Genomic DNA, 20,565 nt, shown 5'->3' on the forward strand with positions numbered 1-20,565 from the left:
ATTTCTTTAAGTCAACCCTAATGTTTTTTGTCCTACATTCTGAACATATTTTGCCATCTTTAGAGATCACTCCTTAAAAATGTATGTAGATGGGATTTAAACAGTAATGTTATACATTTTCGAATCACTCTTTATACCATTATTATCTACAACTCTAAAATCATGCAGTGTAAATAAAAATGCTAAATAATATTAAAAGATTTTTCTCAGATTAAGGCTAAATTTCAGAAATCTTTCGTGCGTGAGGCCGCACGCGCTCACGAGATAAAGACACGTAGCAATCGAAATTTGCGAACAGATTGTGGTAAGTTATTTTTTGTAACTCTATAATTCATATTTCTTTCATTATTAATCAATCATATTTACTGATTAACGTTGCCTGTAACTTATTGATTGTTGAAGTAAATTTATTTATATGAGATCTGTTTGAAATAACCGAATTTACGTGCATTTTTTGTAAGAATGATTTGGCATGGCAGATTATGTTTTTGGGCAATAGTACATCACGGTACATGGACCGGTACCGGGTACGGTATTTAGATACATGTACCGTATCAACTATGATGTATGTCATGTGTGTGTGTCTGCCGGTTGTTGGATTAAATCAATGTTTAATATTAGTCTAGATCTACTTGTATTATCAACGAATATGAAGCCCCCCCCCCCAAAAAAAAAAAAAAAAAATCTGCGGATCTAGTAACGAGTAATGTTAGTAAAATTCAACTGAAGATCATAGGCTATTTAAATTCCACAAACATGACAAAAAATTTCAGTTGAGCTGAGAGTGAGAGTGAGAATGAGATAATGATTGTTCCTGAACTTGAGTTGAAGTGAACAGTATTTTATTATTTATAGGTCCTGGGGGGGGGGGGTAGGCCTACTCGACCAAAAAAGTGGTACTGGTAGGTATGTGCCGCGGGTGAGACAAAAAATGGGCTAGGGCTTTGGAGCAGGCTTATTGAAAAGGCATGAAAGGAGGGTCCTCGGAATTCGGAATGGGCTTTGGAATTACAAATGTTTGTGAACATGGTGAAAACAGGAGTCCTTGAGCTTGAGCTACATGTAGCCGGGTGCACTCATGGAGAGGCGATTGTCGGACAGCGCTCTGCGGCCGCTTTTCACCCAAATTGCAGCTCATTGTATCGGATCAGTGCGGCCGGAACGGCGTAACGAAAAATATGCGAAGCTTTGGAACGGAATTCTTTCTTCTTTTTTCTTGATAAGAAGAAAATGCTATGCTTTGGAGCGGCTTTCTTTGTTCTTTTTCTCAAGATAAAAATGCTATGCCTTGGAATAGAAATTTGAGTGTAAAAATGGGGGTCCCCTCCGCGGCACATACCCAACGCGCATTATATACTGAGTGTCAGTCTTATTTTGTCATTGATTTTAATTCTGACAAAATAGATCTAAATTGTCTTTATGGCTTTATCTATCGCAAGAATGCATGGCCGTGTGAGTGATATTAAAGGAGCAATGATGAGAAAAATTTGAGATTTCCAATAGTATTAATTGTAATGGTGTGCAAACTTGATCTTTAAAGTGTACAATTCTATTGAATAAAAATATATGGAAATAGAATACATTTTAATATGTAGATGTAGGAACCAACATTTTGGGGAATTTACAAAAAAAAAAAGGGTTTGGTTTCAGAATCCTTTTCATTTTTTTATATTTCTCTGACAATGTATTCACAATATCTAGGCCCGTATTCTCAAAAGAAGTTTCAATTGTACCACGTTGAAAACTATGGACTAAGCAGATTTTTAAACATTATTGCGCTTATTTCATTGCATACACAAAGTTAATCCAATTAAATGCACGCATTTGAGCGTTAAATGAAATAAATCTGCATAGTCCATGGTTTTGTACTGTGGTACAATTGAAACCTCTTTTGAGAATAGGGGCCTATGAGTCTCTGTTGATCTGTCAGACTCAGTAGATCAACTGTTTTCATAGATTTGTCTTCCACTTTCTTTCTTAACTCAGACTTTATTTCACTCTGTTTAATGACGGGTATCTTAATCATTCTCTATTTTGTTTCCTCAATCAAATGCACACTCTCCCTCTCGGTCTCAGGACCCGTTTCTTTCTGCATTCCATGGCTGAAATCCTGAAATGTAACACTGTACAGACGTAATATGAAAATGGCCAGTTCTAATGAATCTTCCAAAGTGAACTTTCTAAGCCTCTGAATATTGGTCAGCGGAGCCAGATGTATCTTCCAAATGAATGATATCTATTTATACTTTTGAGCATTACATTTACACTTCATTCTTACTTGATCAAATTTATACATTTTTGATGCAGGACCAGGTTTCTCTTTTTAGTGACATGTGATTTATTTTTGATATTTTGTTTTGCTCATATGATGATGAAATATTTGCTAATTAAGTTCCCAAACTCTTGTAGTCTATAATGTGAATGATAGATCTAGATTCAAAACAAGATTTGTTCTCTAAAGATAACTCTTTTCACCACCATTCATAATTACCATTGTAAAAGTAAATTAATTGAAAATGCAGTCTGTATTTACACATGGATGTACATGTAGTTTAAGAGTGTTTCGCTAAGTGTTAAATGTCACCTGTATACATGTACATGTATATCACACTTGAATTCCCAGTTGTGTGGCAAATTATGTACATGTATGCATCACTACATTTTGACTTTAGTTTAAAGTCACACTTACATGTACATGTAAATCTGTATGCAACACCCCAGCACTGATTTAGTTGCTGAGAGATAGTCCAGCTGCTACACTGTAATGTAAACATGGAAGATTGAGTTACACACATCTCCTACTTACACTTGCAGTAAGCAATATTTCACTGAGAGATATTAAAGTTGTGATGATAAGACTGAATTAATTTAAAGGTATGAAAGAAACTGTCAAATTTGTATAATAGAGAGAGTTTTAAAGCCGGAAAATAGATTATGAAAATTGTGAAAATAAAATGATCGTGAAAGTCTTGGTACATGTAGATACATAAAAAGCTTCTTTGGATAGAAAGTTCCCAATAGAGATCCCGAACTTATGTAGAATTTCACTTTAGCCATCCTTTTCTATCATCGTGATTAATATGTAGGTTTGTGATTGCCTGGTTGGTACTCCACTTCTGCTATTTGCTTTTCACTGTGAAGACTGACGTGTCATTAAGTGGTCCTGTGACTACAATGTACATGTACTTGTTGAACATCTGTATAATGTGTGGAGAGTGTCGCCAATGTTGTTGTTGTGGATCAGGTATTAATGTGTATTGTAGGGCTTTGATTTTAAAGGAACTACATGTTTATACAGCAATAGAAGACAAAAATAAGTTAATTCCTATCTATCAACACACATGTGTGTATACATACTGTACATGCATCAAATTATCTCCCAGTTCTTCATGAAAATTTGTGAATCTGTACAATTTGATTTTTTTAATCCAGAATCTTGAAGGGGGAGGGGGGGGGGGGAGGTAGAGAATTTATGACAATGAGTTATGAGACTGAACATAGCAGGCTTGAAAATGAATTTCAAAATCAAATGTGACTATGCTGTTACACTGTAGCGATCTACATGGACTAATGCAAGACCAATCATGTGGAATTTATAAAAATGGATATGATGCCCAGTCATTTGGTCTCTATGTTTAATGATATCAACTAAACTTTGGATCTTGTTTTATGTGACATTCTGTGAATTGGAATTACTGGATCTGGTACTAACTGTTAACTGGCAGAGTAGACCAAGTGCCTTTTATCATTTCTCCAGGATAAAATGTCATGTGTATCAACCATTTCTTATTTTCACTCAATGATCTCGATGTTTTTTTTTTTTTCTCTGCAGAAATTCTTTTGAAGGAGGTGTCTTTAAAAGATCATGTCAGCAAATGAAGGGTCTGGGAATCCAAATGGAACATCAGGTTATTTCAACAATGGTAAGATTGTAGATGCAATTTTTACCATTTATGCCCCCCCTCTATTTAAAAAAAATATATAGGAAAATTACATTATAATGGTTTGGCAAAGGATGTCTATCAGGAAAGTCTTTAATTTGTGCTAGTTCTTTTGTTCTTTATCCTTTTGTGAAGACAGTGGTCCATTGTGAAAGTGGGTAACTTAACATTTAGAAAAGCCGTATTGTATACAGAATGGTAAAGCTGTGTATTTATATTTTAAAAGATGAATGCAGTTGAATCTTCAAGCAGTTGTTTTCATTGGTTTGGCCCCAGATGCAAGAATAAAAACATTCATGGACTATGCTATTTCTTTCTAGTTTATTTGTGGGATCATCATGGTTTAATAATCTGACTCTGACTCCTTCCTTTTAATTGGAGGGTCGATAACTGGAATTCCAAGAAATTATGCTGCCCTGGATCCCACTGTAGTGAATGGGAACACTCATTCCTTGCAATACTTGTGTACTGGAAGGGCAGCCAGATTAATTACATCTTCACTCTGCAGAGTGAATACAAATGCTCCATAACTTAAAGTTGCATGATTTTGATTATTACTACATGTATTTTATCAATAAATGCAGTTCTGAGTATTGAATTTTTAACAATGAATCATACATGTAAAGAGATTTGTTCTAATTGACAGAATATATCTAGAAACATTACATTGAATTGTATTCTTGGTTTATTTATGACAGGATCTGCTGACGGAAATTCTGCAGGCTTCTTTGACCACAATCAACCAAACATGAACCAGTGGGGCTTTCCCCCTCCGGACCAGACCTCTGCTCCAGGGGGAATTCCCCAAACCTCACAGCACCAGCAACAGTATCAGCCCCAGCAGACTCCCCAGTTCTACAACCCTGCCGAGTTTCAGAAGGCTGCACCTGGCCAGCAGCCAGAGATCTTCAACCCTTATGGCGGAGGTAATGCTTATCAGCCACAGCAACCCTTCTCTCAAGATGGTTTTCAGCAGCAGAATGACTTCAGCCAGCAGCAGTTAAACCAGAATGATCATGGAGGAAGTCTACCCCAACCGCAGCAACAGCCACAGAACCCTGAGGTTGCTGACGGACAAGTTTCCTATCAACAGGGTTGGCAAGGGTATGGTGCACCAGCTGATTCCGCTGAACAACAGGATAGCCACTGGCAAAACCAAGACAACCATACAGGACAACAGGCCAATGCTAGTTATCCATCTGATCCATACTCTTATTCTGGGTATGGGTATGGAACAGATATGCATGCCTCCACTAGCAATCATCAAGAAAGTGGTCACTCTGAAAATCCCACTCAGAAATTTGAGCAGGAAGATTCCTCAGGAAATTCAGGATTTGGTGCATTTTTCCATGATGATGGATCAGACTTTGTGATTACAAGCGATAAAGGGAGTGAACAGGTTAGTGCAAATGTGAGCGAAAGGACTAGCCCTAATACGGTTCCACCTGATTCCAGTAGCCAATCACAAATGGATGAACAAGGACATTTACAAGAAAGTGCACAATCTGAAAAGGAGCAATCAAACTCAAATATAGAGCATTTCCAACTCTCTCCGCAAAGTAACAGTCACATAGCTACACCAGTTCATGATCTGGTTCCAGAAAAAAACGTGGCTACTCTGGGAGATATGCAGGACCAGACTACAGAATCATCTGAGTCATCTGTATTGAATCAAGACAGTCAAAGTGTTGCTGTCCCAAGCAGCACATTTGGTTCTTCCCATGATCTTCGTAGTGCAATGACTGAACACAGTAATTTTGAGGAACTCAATGCAGAGTCATTGGGAGTCAATCAAACTCCCGATGATAGGAATGTACAACATTCAGAACCACACACGAACATTGAGCCTGCCCAATCTGAATTATCTGTACCTGACTCATTAGTATTAAACCCCGCTGAGAATGTTGGTGTGGTCCATGAGTTGCTGTCAGTACCTGTATCTTCACTGTCAGTAGAGGCCAATCAACAAGACTCGGATTCATTGCTGAATCCAACACCACCTGCTGTATCTCAAGAACAATCACTCTCCTCTTTGAATAGTGATGGTGGTGATCTTCCAAGCGGGGGTGATGGACTTGAGAATACACCTATACCCGCAACAAATTTTGGACCACCTTCAACCCAAAATAATGTTGGTCAAACTGATGCATCTGTTTTTTCCACACAGACCTTACCACACCATCACCAGCAAACACAAGAGCAACCCTACCAACAACCACAACAGCAGTCCTCTGCGAATTCTAGCCAGTCAGACCTGACCTCACCCCCAAATCTACCTTTGCTCTCTACCCAGTCATCCCTAGAAACAAATAAGTCTTCAGAGCCAGCGGATAGTAGAAAGCAACGCTCAGACTCACTCTCATCAGGCTCTCACCCAAGTGCTTTTCGACAAGTTCGTAGTATTCCCGGTCATAGAGATATCTCTGTTAATCCTTCCCCACCCCTGTGGCAGGCAGAAGTCCCAGCTCTTCCAGGAAATATTCTTTTGGCTCCTGCTTTGAATATATCAACCAATATAAATCCAATAGTCCCTAGTAGTACTTTATCAGCACCATCACTTTCAACTCCAAGGCAGCTTGCTGACACAGTCGCGTCTGTTAGTGTGCCACCGGTACCATCAGTTGTGGCTTCACTTCTTGCAGGGACTAATAATCCTGCCCCGAAACCTCCAGTTAGCAGTAATACTCAAGCAAGTGCAACATCAGCACCAACTCCTGTTCAACAGGTAACCCAGAGCGTTTCACAATTGGATATCAGCAAAACTGTGCCCAACACATCAGCATCTGCTGTTCCCTCATTAAGCAATCCTCAAAGTGCCCCAGTGAGTCAACAGCCCCAACTTCCAAACCCTACCCCAAACCCAAATCCCAGTACAAACCCAGTTGCCTATGTCCAACCTGTTTCCCTGTCACAACCTAATCCCATTCAGCCAACCACTCAGCAACAAAACATCGTCCAGCCACTAGCTAGTCAAGTACAGCCAGGAGTGTCAATCCAAGGAGTACAACCAACTAATCCCGCTGTTGTACCTCAGGGATCTGGTGTTGTTACAACTTCCCAGCAACCATTTAGTAGTACCCTGCCAAACCAGCCCCAGCAAAGTAATATGAACAATCCACCCGTGCAACAGCAAACTTCTGTTCCTGGGCAACAGGGTGTTACTCCAATGCAACCTCAGCAGCCATTGCAACAGGATTACCAGCAGCAGCAGCAAGTACCACCACAGCAGCAGCAGCAACAACAAGTACCACCACAACAGCAACAGCAGCCGTTTCCACAGCAGCAACAACCACAAGGACCCCAGAGTCAGCAGCCTGGTTACAACCAGTATCCTCCCGGGGTAAGTTTTATATTGCATCAAATCTTTCCTGTTAATTCATCTTTTCAGACGTACAGTATTATCTTTTCTTTATTAATAAAGCTACTGTCAACCCTATAATTGATGTGAAGCATTGTGTGTGTGTAAACGAGATTTTTCAAGCATCTATTATTTAACTGTACCCCATGTCAAATTTCTCATTACGATTTTGTGATTCCTTTTTATTTGACTTTGGTAAGCAAAATTACTTTATCGCCATTATTAATTCTCTGATTTAGGACGAAACTATTCGAAAGGGTACATGTAGGTGTTTACTAAAGATAAATGTATTGTTTCATAACAGATGTCTACTTAATTCTAGTAAAAAAAAAAATGAAAGCATTGACAGTGAATCAGGTATGAGCTCACATTATCTTATATTTCTGCTTCATTTGGTGATGCCTATATGCCCTTCTTTCATTTGACCATAAGAGACATATTTCTGTCCCTTACTTTTACCTCATACAGCAGGGAGGTCAGTATTATCCCAACCCTGCCAACAGGCAGCCCTATCCTCAGGGTGGCTATTATCAGGGTGGTGGGTACGGGCCGGGCTACGGGTACGGCAGCCCTTACGCTCGCCAAGGTGCCTACTCCAGGCAAGATCCCTACTACCAGGGGTACAGCCAGCACGTGCAGCGGAGTCAGCAGAGAACTGCCGATGCCCAGGGATGGGACAGGCCGCAGTCTAGGCAGGGGAATGAGAGACCAAGGTCGCGGCAGGGATGGCCGGATGAGCAGGATTATGATCCAAGGTATCAGAGGAGTAGGAGGGATCCTCGTTATTATGGAGGTATGTTAGGAGCATCGTTCTCTTGAACCATTTAGTGGGGCTTCATTGAGCAAAACATTGTTCTGAATATATTGGAAAGTCTGTGAAATCAGACACAATTCATTCAGATATCTTACTGCCCATCTTGTCTTTACCATTGCCAATGCTTATTTTATTCATTTCTTTGTGATTAATTTTCGGAAAAACACAAGCAATGATTATGGCTTTAATGAACGTTGTTATGCAATGATACTCTGACAATTGTCAGGCTATTTTGACCTATAGGTGATATTTAGAATTCCCAGATACTTGATTGCTCATACCTCTTGATATAGTAACTGTGATGATGATGATGCTGCTGATCATAATGATGATGTTGATAATAAAGTAATGAAAAATAGTTCTGCATCTGCACCCAAAGTATTACTCTACATTCATACAGTATGTGATGAAGAGGAGATAAGTAATAGAAACACTAGATTTCAGGAAAGTAGATGTCTTTTTAAAGTTTGAAGATTTTTCTTTTGAATAAATTAAATGTATGTTGATGTTTTGGGCATAATTGACCAACTTTGCTTTGTAATTTTAGGTGTCGACGAATATGGTCGTCCGTATGATAGACGTTATTATGAATACTACAGAAGGAAACAAAGTGGACAATATAAAGACAGAGAATATCAGGTAATTTCAAGAAATTGTCCTGGGCTTTTTTGAGGATTTCACCTACGGGGAGAGAGGGTTAAGATTTCCAGGGAGTATAACTTTCAATAAACTATATGCACATGTAGTACAAGAAAGAGAATATTTTGTTTTGAAAGTTCATGATGTTGATAATTTGATTTTGTTATAACCCAGATTTTGACTTACAGATGTTTTTGCAATGTTTGTTTACTCATTCAGCATATGATTTTATAGTTTTATGATTGTGGTTTTGCTATTATGTGCAGCCATAGGAATAATAAATGTACAGAGTTGGGTTTTTTTTGGCAGAAATATTTTATCATGAAGGTGTTAAATTGTATTTGTATTATCCTTGTAACGCAGTGTGCGTTACAGCTGCTTTGCTAAAGCCAGGGTAATTAGGCTGCATTACTGTAGAGTGTTTAGAGAGTCATAAAGTAAAAGAGTTGCACTATATAACAAGTATAATTATTATAATTATTATTTTTATTGTTTTTTTTTTCAGAAGTATTATGAGCAACAGAGGAATAGGTCTGGTTCCCAACAATACTCACAAGATTCATCTTTGAATGCCTCAGATGCCTCACAAACAGAGAAGAAGGATGCCAGTCAGAATGAAAGGTAAGTGTACGCCTATACTCTTCTTCCCATCAAACTTCTGATTAAAATGAAAGTTTCGGGAAAGGTGGAAAAAGTCATCAAAATTATTCTGTAGTGTTTATGAAGAATACCATGATGTAATGATGCACTGCAGTCTGCAGAAAATTCATGTTAAACTGCCCTCACATTCAAATTGAAATGAATAGCGTATAATTTTTGTGTAGTCCCATACATGCTTATTCGTGTGCTGTGCCTGTAGCCTTCTGAAGATTTGAGCCGATTTGTTATAATTGTGTTGGTCATGATTTATTACAGAAAATTGCAGATTTTAAGTGCAATCACATTAAAGCAGTGCTTTCCATTGGTTACATTCACGACTGGAACTACATTTGATTTTTAATCTTTGAGTACTTCGGTAATTCCCAGCCAGGCATTCTACAGTAACCTCTGTGGTTCAATACAAAATTGGGTCCCGAAACACAAAGGTTATCAATGAATTGTACCCTTGATTTTCACGATTAATTCTACATTGCTGTCAATGCAATCAGTATTAGAAAAATTTTCTACAATGATTGCTCAGCTTTGTGTTACTGGCCCCTGGTTTAAGTGGAAGCTACGCTGTGGGAAAGATGATGAAATAACTGCTTTCTGCTCCCCTTTCTTAAAACTTCCCCAGTTTCTCAGAAGAATTCCATCACCAAGGCGGAGGCACACCTGAACAGTGCGGGTCAAATCAGAGTGCAATCTACCCTTCAGGGTATGACGGCTACGACTCACGCTGGAGGAGAGATCAGGGCTACTACGACAGTGTGAACTCCTCCGAAAGGGCTACTTACGACAGCAGTCAGTACTACAATCAAGATTATTCTTGGCAACAGGAAGAGCCACAACCAACTTCTTGTAAGCTATCAATTCCCATCAAGGAATTCTTGCTTAGGCACTTGCTTTTGTGTTATTACCATAGCAATATATTATGATATGTTAGATCTATTATGATGGCCATATGCCACAAAAATTGGTGAGATCATTTGACAGGGCTGCCACTTTTTACTCAGAAGTAGGAATTTCTACATATTCATCATATTTTCAGCTGTAGAGTATACCGTTTTATGTGTACAAAGGCCCACTCTAATTGTATTTCCTCCTGTTTTAACTTTGAACCAATTTGAGTGAAATAGATGATGATGTTCAACGATGCATATCTATGCCAATCTGTGGCTGTTGATTTGTTTTAGTTTACACTTGAACATTGTGATAAACAGAAGTACTTGGGTCTCCCCTTTGTGTAGACAGCCATGTTTTTAGCACTCAAATTTTAGAGCAGTGTTTTAAACTAGTGAATGAGTAGCACTGGCCTATTCACTTTAGTAGACTTATAGTTTTATTGGGTATCCTTGTGTACATCTACATTTCAGCAATATGCAAGCCAAATACACACAGGACTGACTAAAGCATACCATTGGAAAAGCTGAGAATGTGATCAAATTGTTCATACAAGTAGATAAATAAGAGTAATTACAGTATAGGAATTTGAAACGGCATAAAAACTCACTTCGAAATGAACCGCAAATTAAGAAAGCAAACTCAGCAAAACATTTTTTTTGTTGCTCAGAAGAGCATGGAGACTAAAGATATTGTGTGATATGTGCCATATGTATACAAAATTGTGTATTATTATTGAAATATCATTTTTAAAACCTGTTTCAATTTCAGACACACCCCCTCCACCAGAGAGGCGTACCCCAGTGAAACATTCCTTACCCCACGTAATAGCCAGGTTTAGCCCCGGTGGTCAGCTCATCAAAGTCTTGCCTAACGTACCAGCTGATGGAATGCCAGCTATGGTGGAAATTCACAATGTAGAGGTCAGTGTCGAGACATTTCGAGATATTATAAGAAATTTCATAAGAAATAGTGCATCTATGCATTGATGTCATATTGCCTCCATTTTAGAGGCTGAATCCATTGCCTTGCATGTGCTGGTGATCTGCAGCTGGCCCATCTCTGACAACTCTATTTACATGTATTCCTATATCCTCTGAGGGAGGGCGCTATGAGATTATGACATTATATGCATAAGTGAACAAATGATCTAGAACTAGAACCGAATAACCAGATTAACTATCAAATAAAGTAAAATGAAGAATATATGAATTGAAAAGAAAGGTATAAACTGAAAGAAAAGAAAATAAGATAACGTTAACTGAAAAGTAAGAAAACCATAAAGAAATGAGGAAAAGGGAAAGAGTTCATCATAAATAAAATAGATCAATAGTTCAATACATTGATATATTAATAATAATAATAATAATATAGGGTATTTATATTGCGCACATATCCACCTTGTTAGGTGCTCAAGGCGCTCCTATATTACCCGGCTAAGCTAGGCGTTCATAGCGCACACAGCTTATTATATGTGTTTGATTAACCTACTGTTATTTTTTTTTTTCTCTCTCCATAGACAATGATGGAACATTGTGATGAAATTGCAATATACAAAGGCTATCCTGGCCCATTGATCAAGTAAGTTCCATTTTGATTTGCACCCCATCCTCTACGGGCGCATGGTAGTGAATAGTATAGCATTTTTATCAACACCTGTAATATCAGGATACCACAATATATGTCTAATTCTCTATGAGTATTGCCAAATAATGTTCACTTACCTTTTTGTTTTCCTCCAGCTTAGTCTTGGGATGAGGAAAATATATATTAGGGTTGAAATTCAATTCAATTCATTCATTTATTTTCAGATGTTACAATGATAAATATACAAAGGTTAAAAATTGGGTAGCACCCCAAGAAGCTTACGCTTGTTGAGAAAGGTGCTCCCTTACAGAGAACGGCAACAATAGAAAATATAAACATAGTATAAATAAGATATTTACATTGAACATATACATATTTTATATGTATGACCAATTTCATGGATTCTGGGGAGTTTTATTTGGGTGATAATGAGAAGAACTGGTATTAGACAAAGTGACCATACGACGTCACATCATCATGTATCAGAATACTTCATGACGGACCCTTTTGCACTGCATGTTGATATCTTTTTCTCTAGGGGAGAGACGCACAAGAATGATGTCTTACATTTTGCTGCAACCCAAGCAACGGATTGTAGGAGGAGCACTGACCTTTCAGACAAAGAATCAGCAGCTTTGCTCTGGGACTTGCTTGTCCTACTTTGTCGACAAAATGGGGTAAGCTATGTTCTAAAAAGTTTAAACTCAAAATGAGCATTGGTGTTGTGAATTTTCATTTCCCAGAGAAATGTGAATAAATATACTAGGTACTGAAGGAAGGGTAAAGTGAAGGAAAAGTAATTCAACAGACTTGTAATGTCAATTATTTTGCCTTGTTATGATTTGTAAATGATATATCTTTGTCATGTGAAATAAGACTATACAGCGTGTATCAAAAAAAGTTTACACTTCGAAAAAGCCTTGGGAATTAAAAAATATACAAAATGTGGGTAATTTTTTCACATATAATCTTGGGTTTGGGTCTCATCTATCTGATGAAAGTAAAAGTTTTGACAGAATGTTACACTTGAGTGAGCACTGTCCATTTTTGTAAAGCTCGCAGAAATCTGTTTGCGCAGAAATGCTCGTTTTCATGCTGTGTCAAGGGAAAAGGGCAAAATCAAACTTACCCTGCAAACATTTCTCATACATTTCCCTTGCACTTTAGTCAATTGAAATAAAACGGATACATTCAAGCATTTTGTAACAATTTTGCCATCCAAATTGAAATTTCAACACTTTGTAAGCACGACCTTCACCCTTTTTGTGCAAGCTGGATCTGAGGACATAACTGAATCTGAACAAAAGTTTGTATCAGACATCTCCAGCATTTTTTCACAAGTTTTATCATTGAAAGTGGGTTTACATTTCATTTTTCATTTAATACTTGTTTCTCCACACTTTTTCTAAGCTTGACAATGATTAACACATTCAAAATCAAGCCCAAGCCATTTTATGTAAATCACAGCTCAGTGTAAAGCAAATATCGTCACGATGGCCTCGGTTTGTGGGGTCGTGGGGTGGGGCGCAATTCACTCTTCGAAGTGTATTGGACAAGGAAACAAGTTTAAACAGGTAAAAGATATCTTCAAATCAATTTTACTAGCTAAATTCCACATGTTCTTCATGATTAAGGTCTACTTTTATTCGCATAACTATTTCAAAGTTCTGCGCAAATCATTTTTCACTAACTTTTCAAAAGTAAGTGGTGCTCACTCAAGCGGAAATATTTTTCGACAGTTATATCGTCATTTGCTTAAATGGATCTGTACCAATGTTAAAATGTGGAAAAATCTTCAGGATATTCCATTGTATAATTTTGCAGGATTTTTTCTAAGTGTAAACTTTTTTTGATACGCACTGTATAATACATTTTTGCAGGCATTTGGGGGCTTGAAATGAGAAGTCACATGAAGTATGACATTTTTTTGCTTTATTATGTATTTGAACGAGATATTGTAACATATGAGATGATCAGGAATGCCAGGAAAGGGTGGGGGGCGGGGTAACAGAGTAAGGAGAAGAAAAAGAAACAATACTATTAAATAGATGTTCTAGGTCATGTAACTATATGATCAGCCTATATTTTCTGAAATAAAAAGTAATGAACTTATCTTTAATTAACATTTCCACTTCTCAAAATTCACTGGCTCCACCACTAATAAAAAGCTCTTGGAAGAAAAAAATGAGTTTAGAGATTTAAGTAATCTAACCCTAACCATTGTCTCCCCGCCCCCTCCATTGCCCTTATCAGACCGTCGTAGAGACAGACATCTCAGATCTACTCCTCAAGGACCATCCGATGACAAGTAGGGAATCGTCCTCCCAAGAAGATGCAGCGGAAGGAGAGGCATCGCAGGATGGAGCCGATTTATCTGACCTTCTCTCCGAGTTACCCAAGACTAATGATGCCCAAGATGCAGTGAAGCAGACGCATAGGTTCAGAGAGCTGCTCTTATTTGGTAGAAAGAAGGTAAGTTACATGATAAAAGAAAATAAAGACATTGAACAGAGCTAAAAATTGTGAGATAAACAATGCATATTAAATGGCATGTTTTTTGTAGAATATATAGTCAATTTATAAGCATGTTGGCGTATCTACCATTCTACTCACTTACCATTGTGTGGGGGTGTTGTGGTTAAGACTCTTATCTTTCAATCAGAGGGACGTGGGTTGGATTTCCAGCCATGGCATGTTTTCTTTCAGCAAGAAACATTGAGCTGCACTCAACCCAGGTGAGATGAATGGGTACCTGGTAGAAAGGAATTCCTCGAATGCTAGAGCACCTAATGGTAAATGCACTTGGGGTAACATCATGTTGCAATACTATTGAAGGTCACATGGTGAGGTCAAAGGTCATTTGAAGTCGGACATTGATTTTTTTTTTTTCGTGAAATCGAACTTGGTTAGGATTTACTTGGGGAAATATTCATTCATGTAATCATGGGTGGGCGAGGCATAATCCGGCTATTGCCTTGTTTATTTAAAGGGCACATTATTAATGATTTCTCCTTCTTATCTATTGAATCAAAGTAACATATTTTTATTTTATATCTTGTGTAATTACAGGAAGCCTTGGAGTGGGCCATGAAGAAAGGACTGTGGGGTCACGCTCTCCTCTTAGCTAGTAAAATGGATAACAGAACACATGCGAGTGTAATGACAAGGTAATTAGCTCAGGCATGTTATATATGCAAGGTTTTCATGATAGATGCATTTAGGTCGCTTAGCAATTACATTAGTTCCTTTTTATTGAATTCCCAAATTGAAGGTTTATGACTTGTTTGTCTTTTCAAAATAGATATTTGATTGCTTAGCAAATCTAATATTTCCTTTTATTGAATGTTTATGATTTGTTCTTATTTACTCTAAAAGATGGTCAATAAGTACATCATAACCTTGTTTTTGAAAAACAGAGTGTTCAGGTTGGAACCATATCTGTAGAGGTGTCCTCCCTAGGAGTTATCCTGTTGTGATAAGGGGAGCATTTCAAGAAACAATTAGTCAGTGATTTTTCTCTGACTATTTATTATAAGTTCCTGAAATCATTGCACCTGATTGGCTCAAAGCAAATTTCCAAGTAAAAATTCACCGGCAAGATCTCTCATGAAACACTCCCTCCCATTGATCTCATGTGATACAGGTTTGCCAACAGTCTTCCAATGAATGATCCTCTGCAGACTCTGTACCAGCTGATGTCAGATAGACAGCCCGCTGCTGTCACTGTAAGTACACATTTGTATTACATGTACTTTGCTAAACTTTGCAAGCGAAGATTGGGGGAAGATACTTGTTCACGAGATACAAGTTCTCTGATGACTTTAAGGTCGTATTCTTGAAAAACATACTCTCCCGCATCTTTGACCTGTATGGGCTTGACCTTGGGGAGAAGCCTCTTGATTGTGGGCATTGGCTTTTCTTTCCTGCGCCTTTCCCTCTAGGGCAGCAGTGCATCTTTCATCAAAAGAGGCAGCTGCCTTCTTGAAGCGTTGTCTCCATGCATTCCTTTATTTGTATGTGCTTGCCATGAGTCCTGACTTATTTTGCACAATGTTGGGATTACATTTTAGAGTGACACATTTTTATATAAAGCAAATAATCACCATTGGTGAAGGGGATGGGCAAACTATCATCTCTGAAGCAAAGTGGATGTAGCTATCTTTCCGAAGCGAAACTGAGGAAAGATAGCATGTACATCCAGCTTGCTGAGGAAGTGATAGTTTTGTCTCTTTGCCAAGCAAAAAGATGATTATCTGTATCATATTCCACATTTGAATATATTTACCTATGAAGGAAGAAAATTATGATTATCTACAAACAATAATTTTGCCTCGTTGGTGCATTTATTATTTTGTATAATATCGGGAAAGGCTGTACCATGTTTTGTAATACTAACACAATCTAACAATATGTAAATAATTATGGCATCACACAGGAATTTTACCCCCACTGCATAAAATGGGAAACTAAAAAGAAAAGTAAATCGGAAAGAGACCATTTGATGCCAATAACGACAGTGTGACAGCAAATCAATTCTCAAGCTGGTTTAACCAGTCTAAACAATAATTTTGGGCTTAATTTCTTTGGGATGATAGGTTTCATCTCTCTTATTCAATATTAATGTTATAAATACTGTACCGACTACCAAAGAATTATTGATTGGAATCAAATTGATACACATTTACTCATACTCATTAACTCGCTACTCATCTTCTCTTATAGAGCTGCAATGATGAAAAGTGGGGTGACTGGCGCCCTCACTTGGCCATGGTGATGTCTAACCTGAGCAGCAGTGCCGATGTTGGCTTCAAGAGTGTTGTGACGTTGGGAGATTCATTGTGTAAGTCATTTGTCTTTTGTAACTCAAAGTGAAGTAGTTTAAAGAGGACCAGGGTTCTCTTTCTTTAAACTTCTTATAACAACAAGTTTGCAATTTCAGCTACTGAAATCATTTGATTTGATTGGCTGATTGAGAACTTGTTATAGATATTGAGCATTTGTCATTACAGTGCGTATCTAAAGAAAGTTTACACTTTTAAAAAGCCCTCGGAATTAACCCTCAATCTCCCGGGGTATTTTGATTCTTGTCAATCCCGGGGGGGGGGGGCCATTATGGCCCCCCCTTAAGATCTCGGCCGCCGATTGCGCGAGCGACGCAAAAATTTGCACACTGGTAGTGTGCGATGTAATCTATAAGGCTGTATGGTAAAATTTTCCAAAATAATGAGATTTTATTTTATATGAATTAATTATGCTAATTTATGCATAAATCATACTTTTTGCTATAATTCACTAAATAAAGCTCCTAGAATGCTAATTTTTGGTTAAAAAATTCTTTGTAGCAATCTTAACAATCGCAATTAAAAAAACTTCGGTTCGGAAATCAATTTCTTATGTATTTTATTGTTTTATGAATTTCTTATGTATTTCTTTGTTTTTTTACTTTTTGTTTTTTATTGTTTTTTCAATGGAAATCATTCCAGACTTAGTTCTGATCATAAACAAGGCAAAATTAATTCAGTTTAATCAGTAAAAGTAGAAATAATGATACATTTATGAATTTTGGCTAAATACACAATTTGCATTGGATTTGTACATGAAATCACGTTTATGAGCAATTTTGGGTCTGACATGCACTTACATAATGTTGCGTAATGTCGTAACCGTGTACCCGGGCGTCACAAATTTGGTCTCAAAATTTGCGCGAGACTTGAAAGTAAAAAGTCAGTGAGCGGCGAGGTCAAAAAAATTTGCGCAGCAGATATATCGCGAAAATTGTCAAGGGGGGGGCCATTATGGCCCCCCCCCGGGAGAATTAGGGTTAAAAAATATGCAACATGTGGGTAATTTTTTCGTATATAATCTTGGGTTTGGGTCTCATGTATCTAATGCAAGTTAAAGTTTTGACAGAATGTTACACTTGACTGAGCACTGTCCATTTTTGTAAAGCTCGCAGAAATCTGTTTGCGCAGAAATGCTTGTTTTCACGCTGTGTAAAGGGGAAAGGGCAAAATCAAACTCACCCTGCGAAACATTTCTCATCCATTTCCCTTGCACTTTTAGTCAATTGAAATTAAATGGATACATTCAAGCATTTTGTAACAATTTTGCCACCCAAATTGAAATTTCAACACTTAGTAAGCACAACCTTTACCCTTTTTGTGCCAGCTGGATCTGAGGACATAACTGAATCTGAACAAAAGTTTATATCAGACATCTCCAGCATATTTTCACTAAGTTTGTATCATTTAAAGTGGGTTTACATTTCATTTTTCATTTAATACTTGTTTCTCCACACTTTTCCCAAGCTTGACAATGATTAACAAAATGAAAATGAAGCCTAAGCCATTTTATGTAAATCACATCTCAGTGTAAATCAAACATTGTCACGATGGCCTCAGTGTGTGGGGAGTGGGGTGAGGCGCAATGCACTCTTCGAAGTGTTTTGGCCAAGGAAACAAGTTAAAGGTAAAAGATATCTTCAAATCAATTTTACTAGATAAATTCCTTGTGTTCTTCATGATTAAGGTCTACTTTTATTCGCATAACTATTTCAGAGGTCTGCGCAAATCATTTTTCACTAACTTTTCAAAAGTAAGTGGTGCTCATTCAAGCGGAAATATTTTTTGACAGTTATATCGTCATTTGCTTAAGTGGATCTGTACCAATGTTAAAATGTGGAAAAATCTTCAGGATATTACAAATATATAATCTTACAGGAATTTTTTTTAAGTGTAAACTTTTTTTTGATACGCGCTGTATAACAAGTCTTTGTGAAACAGGATCCAGGTGTTTAGTAACATAGATACCTGTTTGGTATATAATAATTCATGAAAGAAAGTTGTTACGCTGATCCATAAACGCAATGAAAAGCGATCTGGGCGATACAAATCTTTAAAAAAGTTATCAGATCTTTGATTGTAGGGAACCAGTGCAGGAAATTAAGTAGGATATGATACTTTAGTTTGACAGGATGACATTACGAGCTGCATTGTTTGAAGCTTCTGAAGGTACGAAACTTGTTTTGAGGTAAATTGAACTGAAGGGTAATGCAAATGAAAAAAAAAAATCTCCAATGAAGAAGGAAAAAAAATTATTGTGGGCTTTCATTCACAGTTTATCAGTTACATAGGTTTGACGGTACATTGTGAATTTACACAACTTTCTCTCTGTTTTTTATTGTAATCCTACATCCTACAGCATCAAGAGGTCTCCTACATGCATCTCAGTTCTGTTACCTGATGGCACAGGTAGGCTTTGGTATCTATAGCAAGAAGACCACAAAGATAGTACTCCTTGGATCAAGTCACAAGTAAGTTTGTACATTTCTTTCTTCTATTTTCTCCTGCATTCATTTATAATGCATATAACAAATACATTATATAATACAAAAGGTATACATTTCAATAGTATATAATTTTGTGAAATAAATATCCTGAGTAACTTTCAAAGATGCAACAAAAAAGGTAGATGTACAGGTTCATCATGATTCATTCAACATTGTATAATGCACAAGAAGGACTGTTGTTAAGCGAATGTGCTTGGAGTCTTGACAGTCTGGACCATCTCTCATCAAACTCAGCTTTGAACTGTTAATGACGACGGTGATGTTGCATAACAATTTTGCAATCGATTGTAATTATCAGATACTGATTATGAATAGATTATACATTTACACTGCAGATAGTGGTGTACTTTCTGTTGCAAGAAGTGGATAAGTGATCAATTGCATACTATTGATCAATTCAAAGATTTATTGATTACTTTAGTACCTATATACAATCGATGGCAACTTTCGCGAACTCTCCATTAGATTACCAATAAATTACAATACCTTTGTCATTTCTGCATAGTGTACATGCCTAGTCTGCTGCGCAAACCCTTTATTCGAGTAAAGGGTCTGAATTGCAGCCTACTCATGCCTTGTGTACTGAAGGCCCTGAAACAGCAAGTTTTATATGTGCTAGTCTTTGTGTGGTGACACACTTGTTGATCAAAATTTCAATCAGGGTCTGTGCCTTCAGACTAGTACTGTACATGCCAGTCTGTATACTACAGTATATAATTTAAAATTCTATCTCTCTGTCCATATTCAGCCTCCCCTTTAGCAAGTTCTCCACTAACTCAGCTATCCAACTGACTGAGATCTATGAATATGCTCAGATGCTGGCAAACAAGCATTTCCTCATACCCAACTTCCAGGCATATAAATTCATCTACGCCTGCAGGCTCGCTGACTTTGGCTTTACGTCACAGGTAAAAAGATTTACTTTTGTTATCAGATACAAACATGTAGCTGGAAAATTATTGATTGTCAGGGTCCAATACTCATTGCTATTTTTTATGATTATCATACACTTGACACATTAAAACAGTATTTGAAATATACTTGTGAAATTGTGATTTTGCTCCAAAATATTGCCTTGAATCATTCCAGAAAAAAAACTACTAACTTTGGTTTTTGTTGTTGTTTTGTTATTGTTATTAGAGTTGATAGAATTCTGAAGATATACTTGAATAAATGTTATAGGCATGCAAAGAGAATTCTTAACAATAAAAAAAAAAATGAAGGAAAAAAAATGCTCCACAATCTTTGAGAAATCACCATGAAAGAGAAAAGCGTAAATTGAAGTAAGAATTGCTTTCAAAGCAAATGTGTTGTAATTTCAAATTTGTAAGTCAAG

General features: G+C 37.3%; 1 protein-coding gene across 1 annotated transcript in view; it reads left to right on the forward strand.

Annotated features, from left to right (window-relative positions):
* Positions 1–215: 215 nt before the first annotated feature.
* The window catches only part of LOC129277861 (protein transport protein Sec16A-like), a 47,860-nt gene continuing 27,510 nt past the window's right edge, over positions 216–20,565 (forward strand). Inside the window, exons 1-16 of the mRNA XM_064110744.1 lie at positions 216–304; positions 3,833–3,923; positions 4,640–7,281; positions 7,768–8,092; positions 8,661–8,752; positions 9,258–9,373; positions 10,029–10,252; positions 11,066–11,217; positions 11,814–11,875; positions 12,420–12,558; positions 14,135–14,353; positions 14,951–15,048; positions 15,525–15,606; positions 16,604–16,721; positions 19,082–19,193; positions 19,978–20,137. Coding sequence (XP_063966814.1) covers positions 3,866–3,923; positions 4,640–7,281; positions 7,768–8,092; positions 8,661–8,752; positions 9,258–9,373; positions 10,029–10,252; positions 11,066–11,217; positions 11,814–11,875; positions 12,420–12,558; positions 14,135–14,353; positions 14,951–15,048; positions 15,525–15,606; positions 16,604–16,721; positions 19,082–19,193; positions 19,978–20,137 — 4,599 coding nt within the window. The 5' untranslated portion in view covers positions 216–304; positions 3,833–3,865. The remainder of the gene's footprint in view (positions 305–3,832; positions 3,924–4,639; positions 7,282–7,767; positions 8,093–8,660; positions 8,753–9,257; positions 9,374–10,028; positions 10,253–11,065; positions 11,218–11,813; positions 11,876–12,419; positions 12,559–14,134; positions 14,354–14,950; positions 15,049–15,524; positions 15,607–16,603; positions 16,722–19,081; positions 19,194–19,977; positions 20,138–20,565) is intronic.

Source organism: Lytechinus pictus, chromosome 15 (assembly GCF_037042905.1).
Source record: "Lytechinus pictus isolate F3 Inbred chromosome 15, Lp3.0, whole genome shotgun sequence".
Taxonomy (NCBI): Eukaryota; Metazoa; Echinodermata; class Echinoidea; order Temnopleuroida; family Toxopneustidae; genus Lytechinus; species Lytechinus pictus.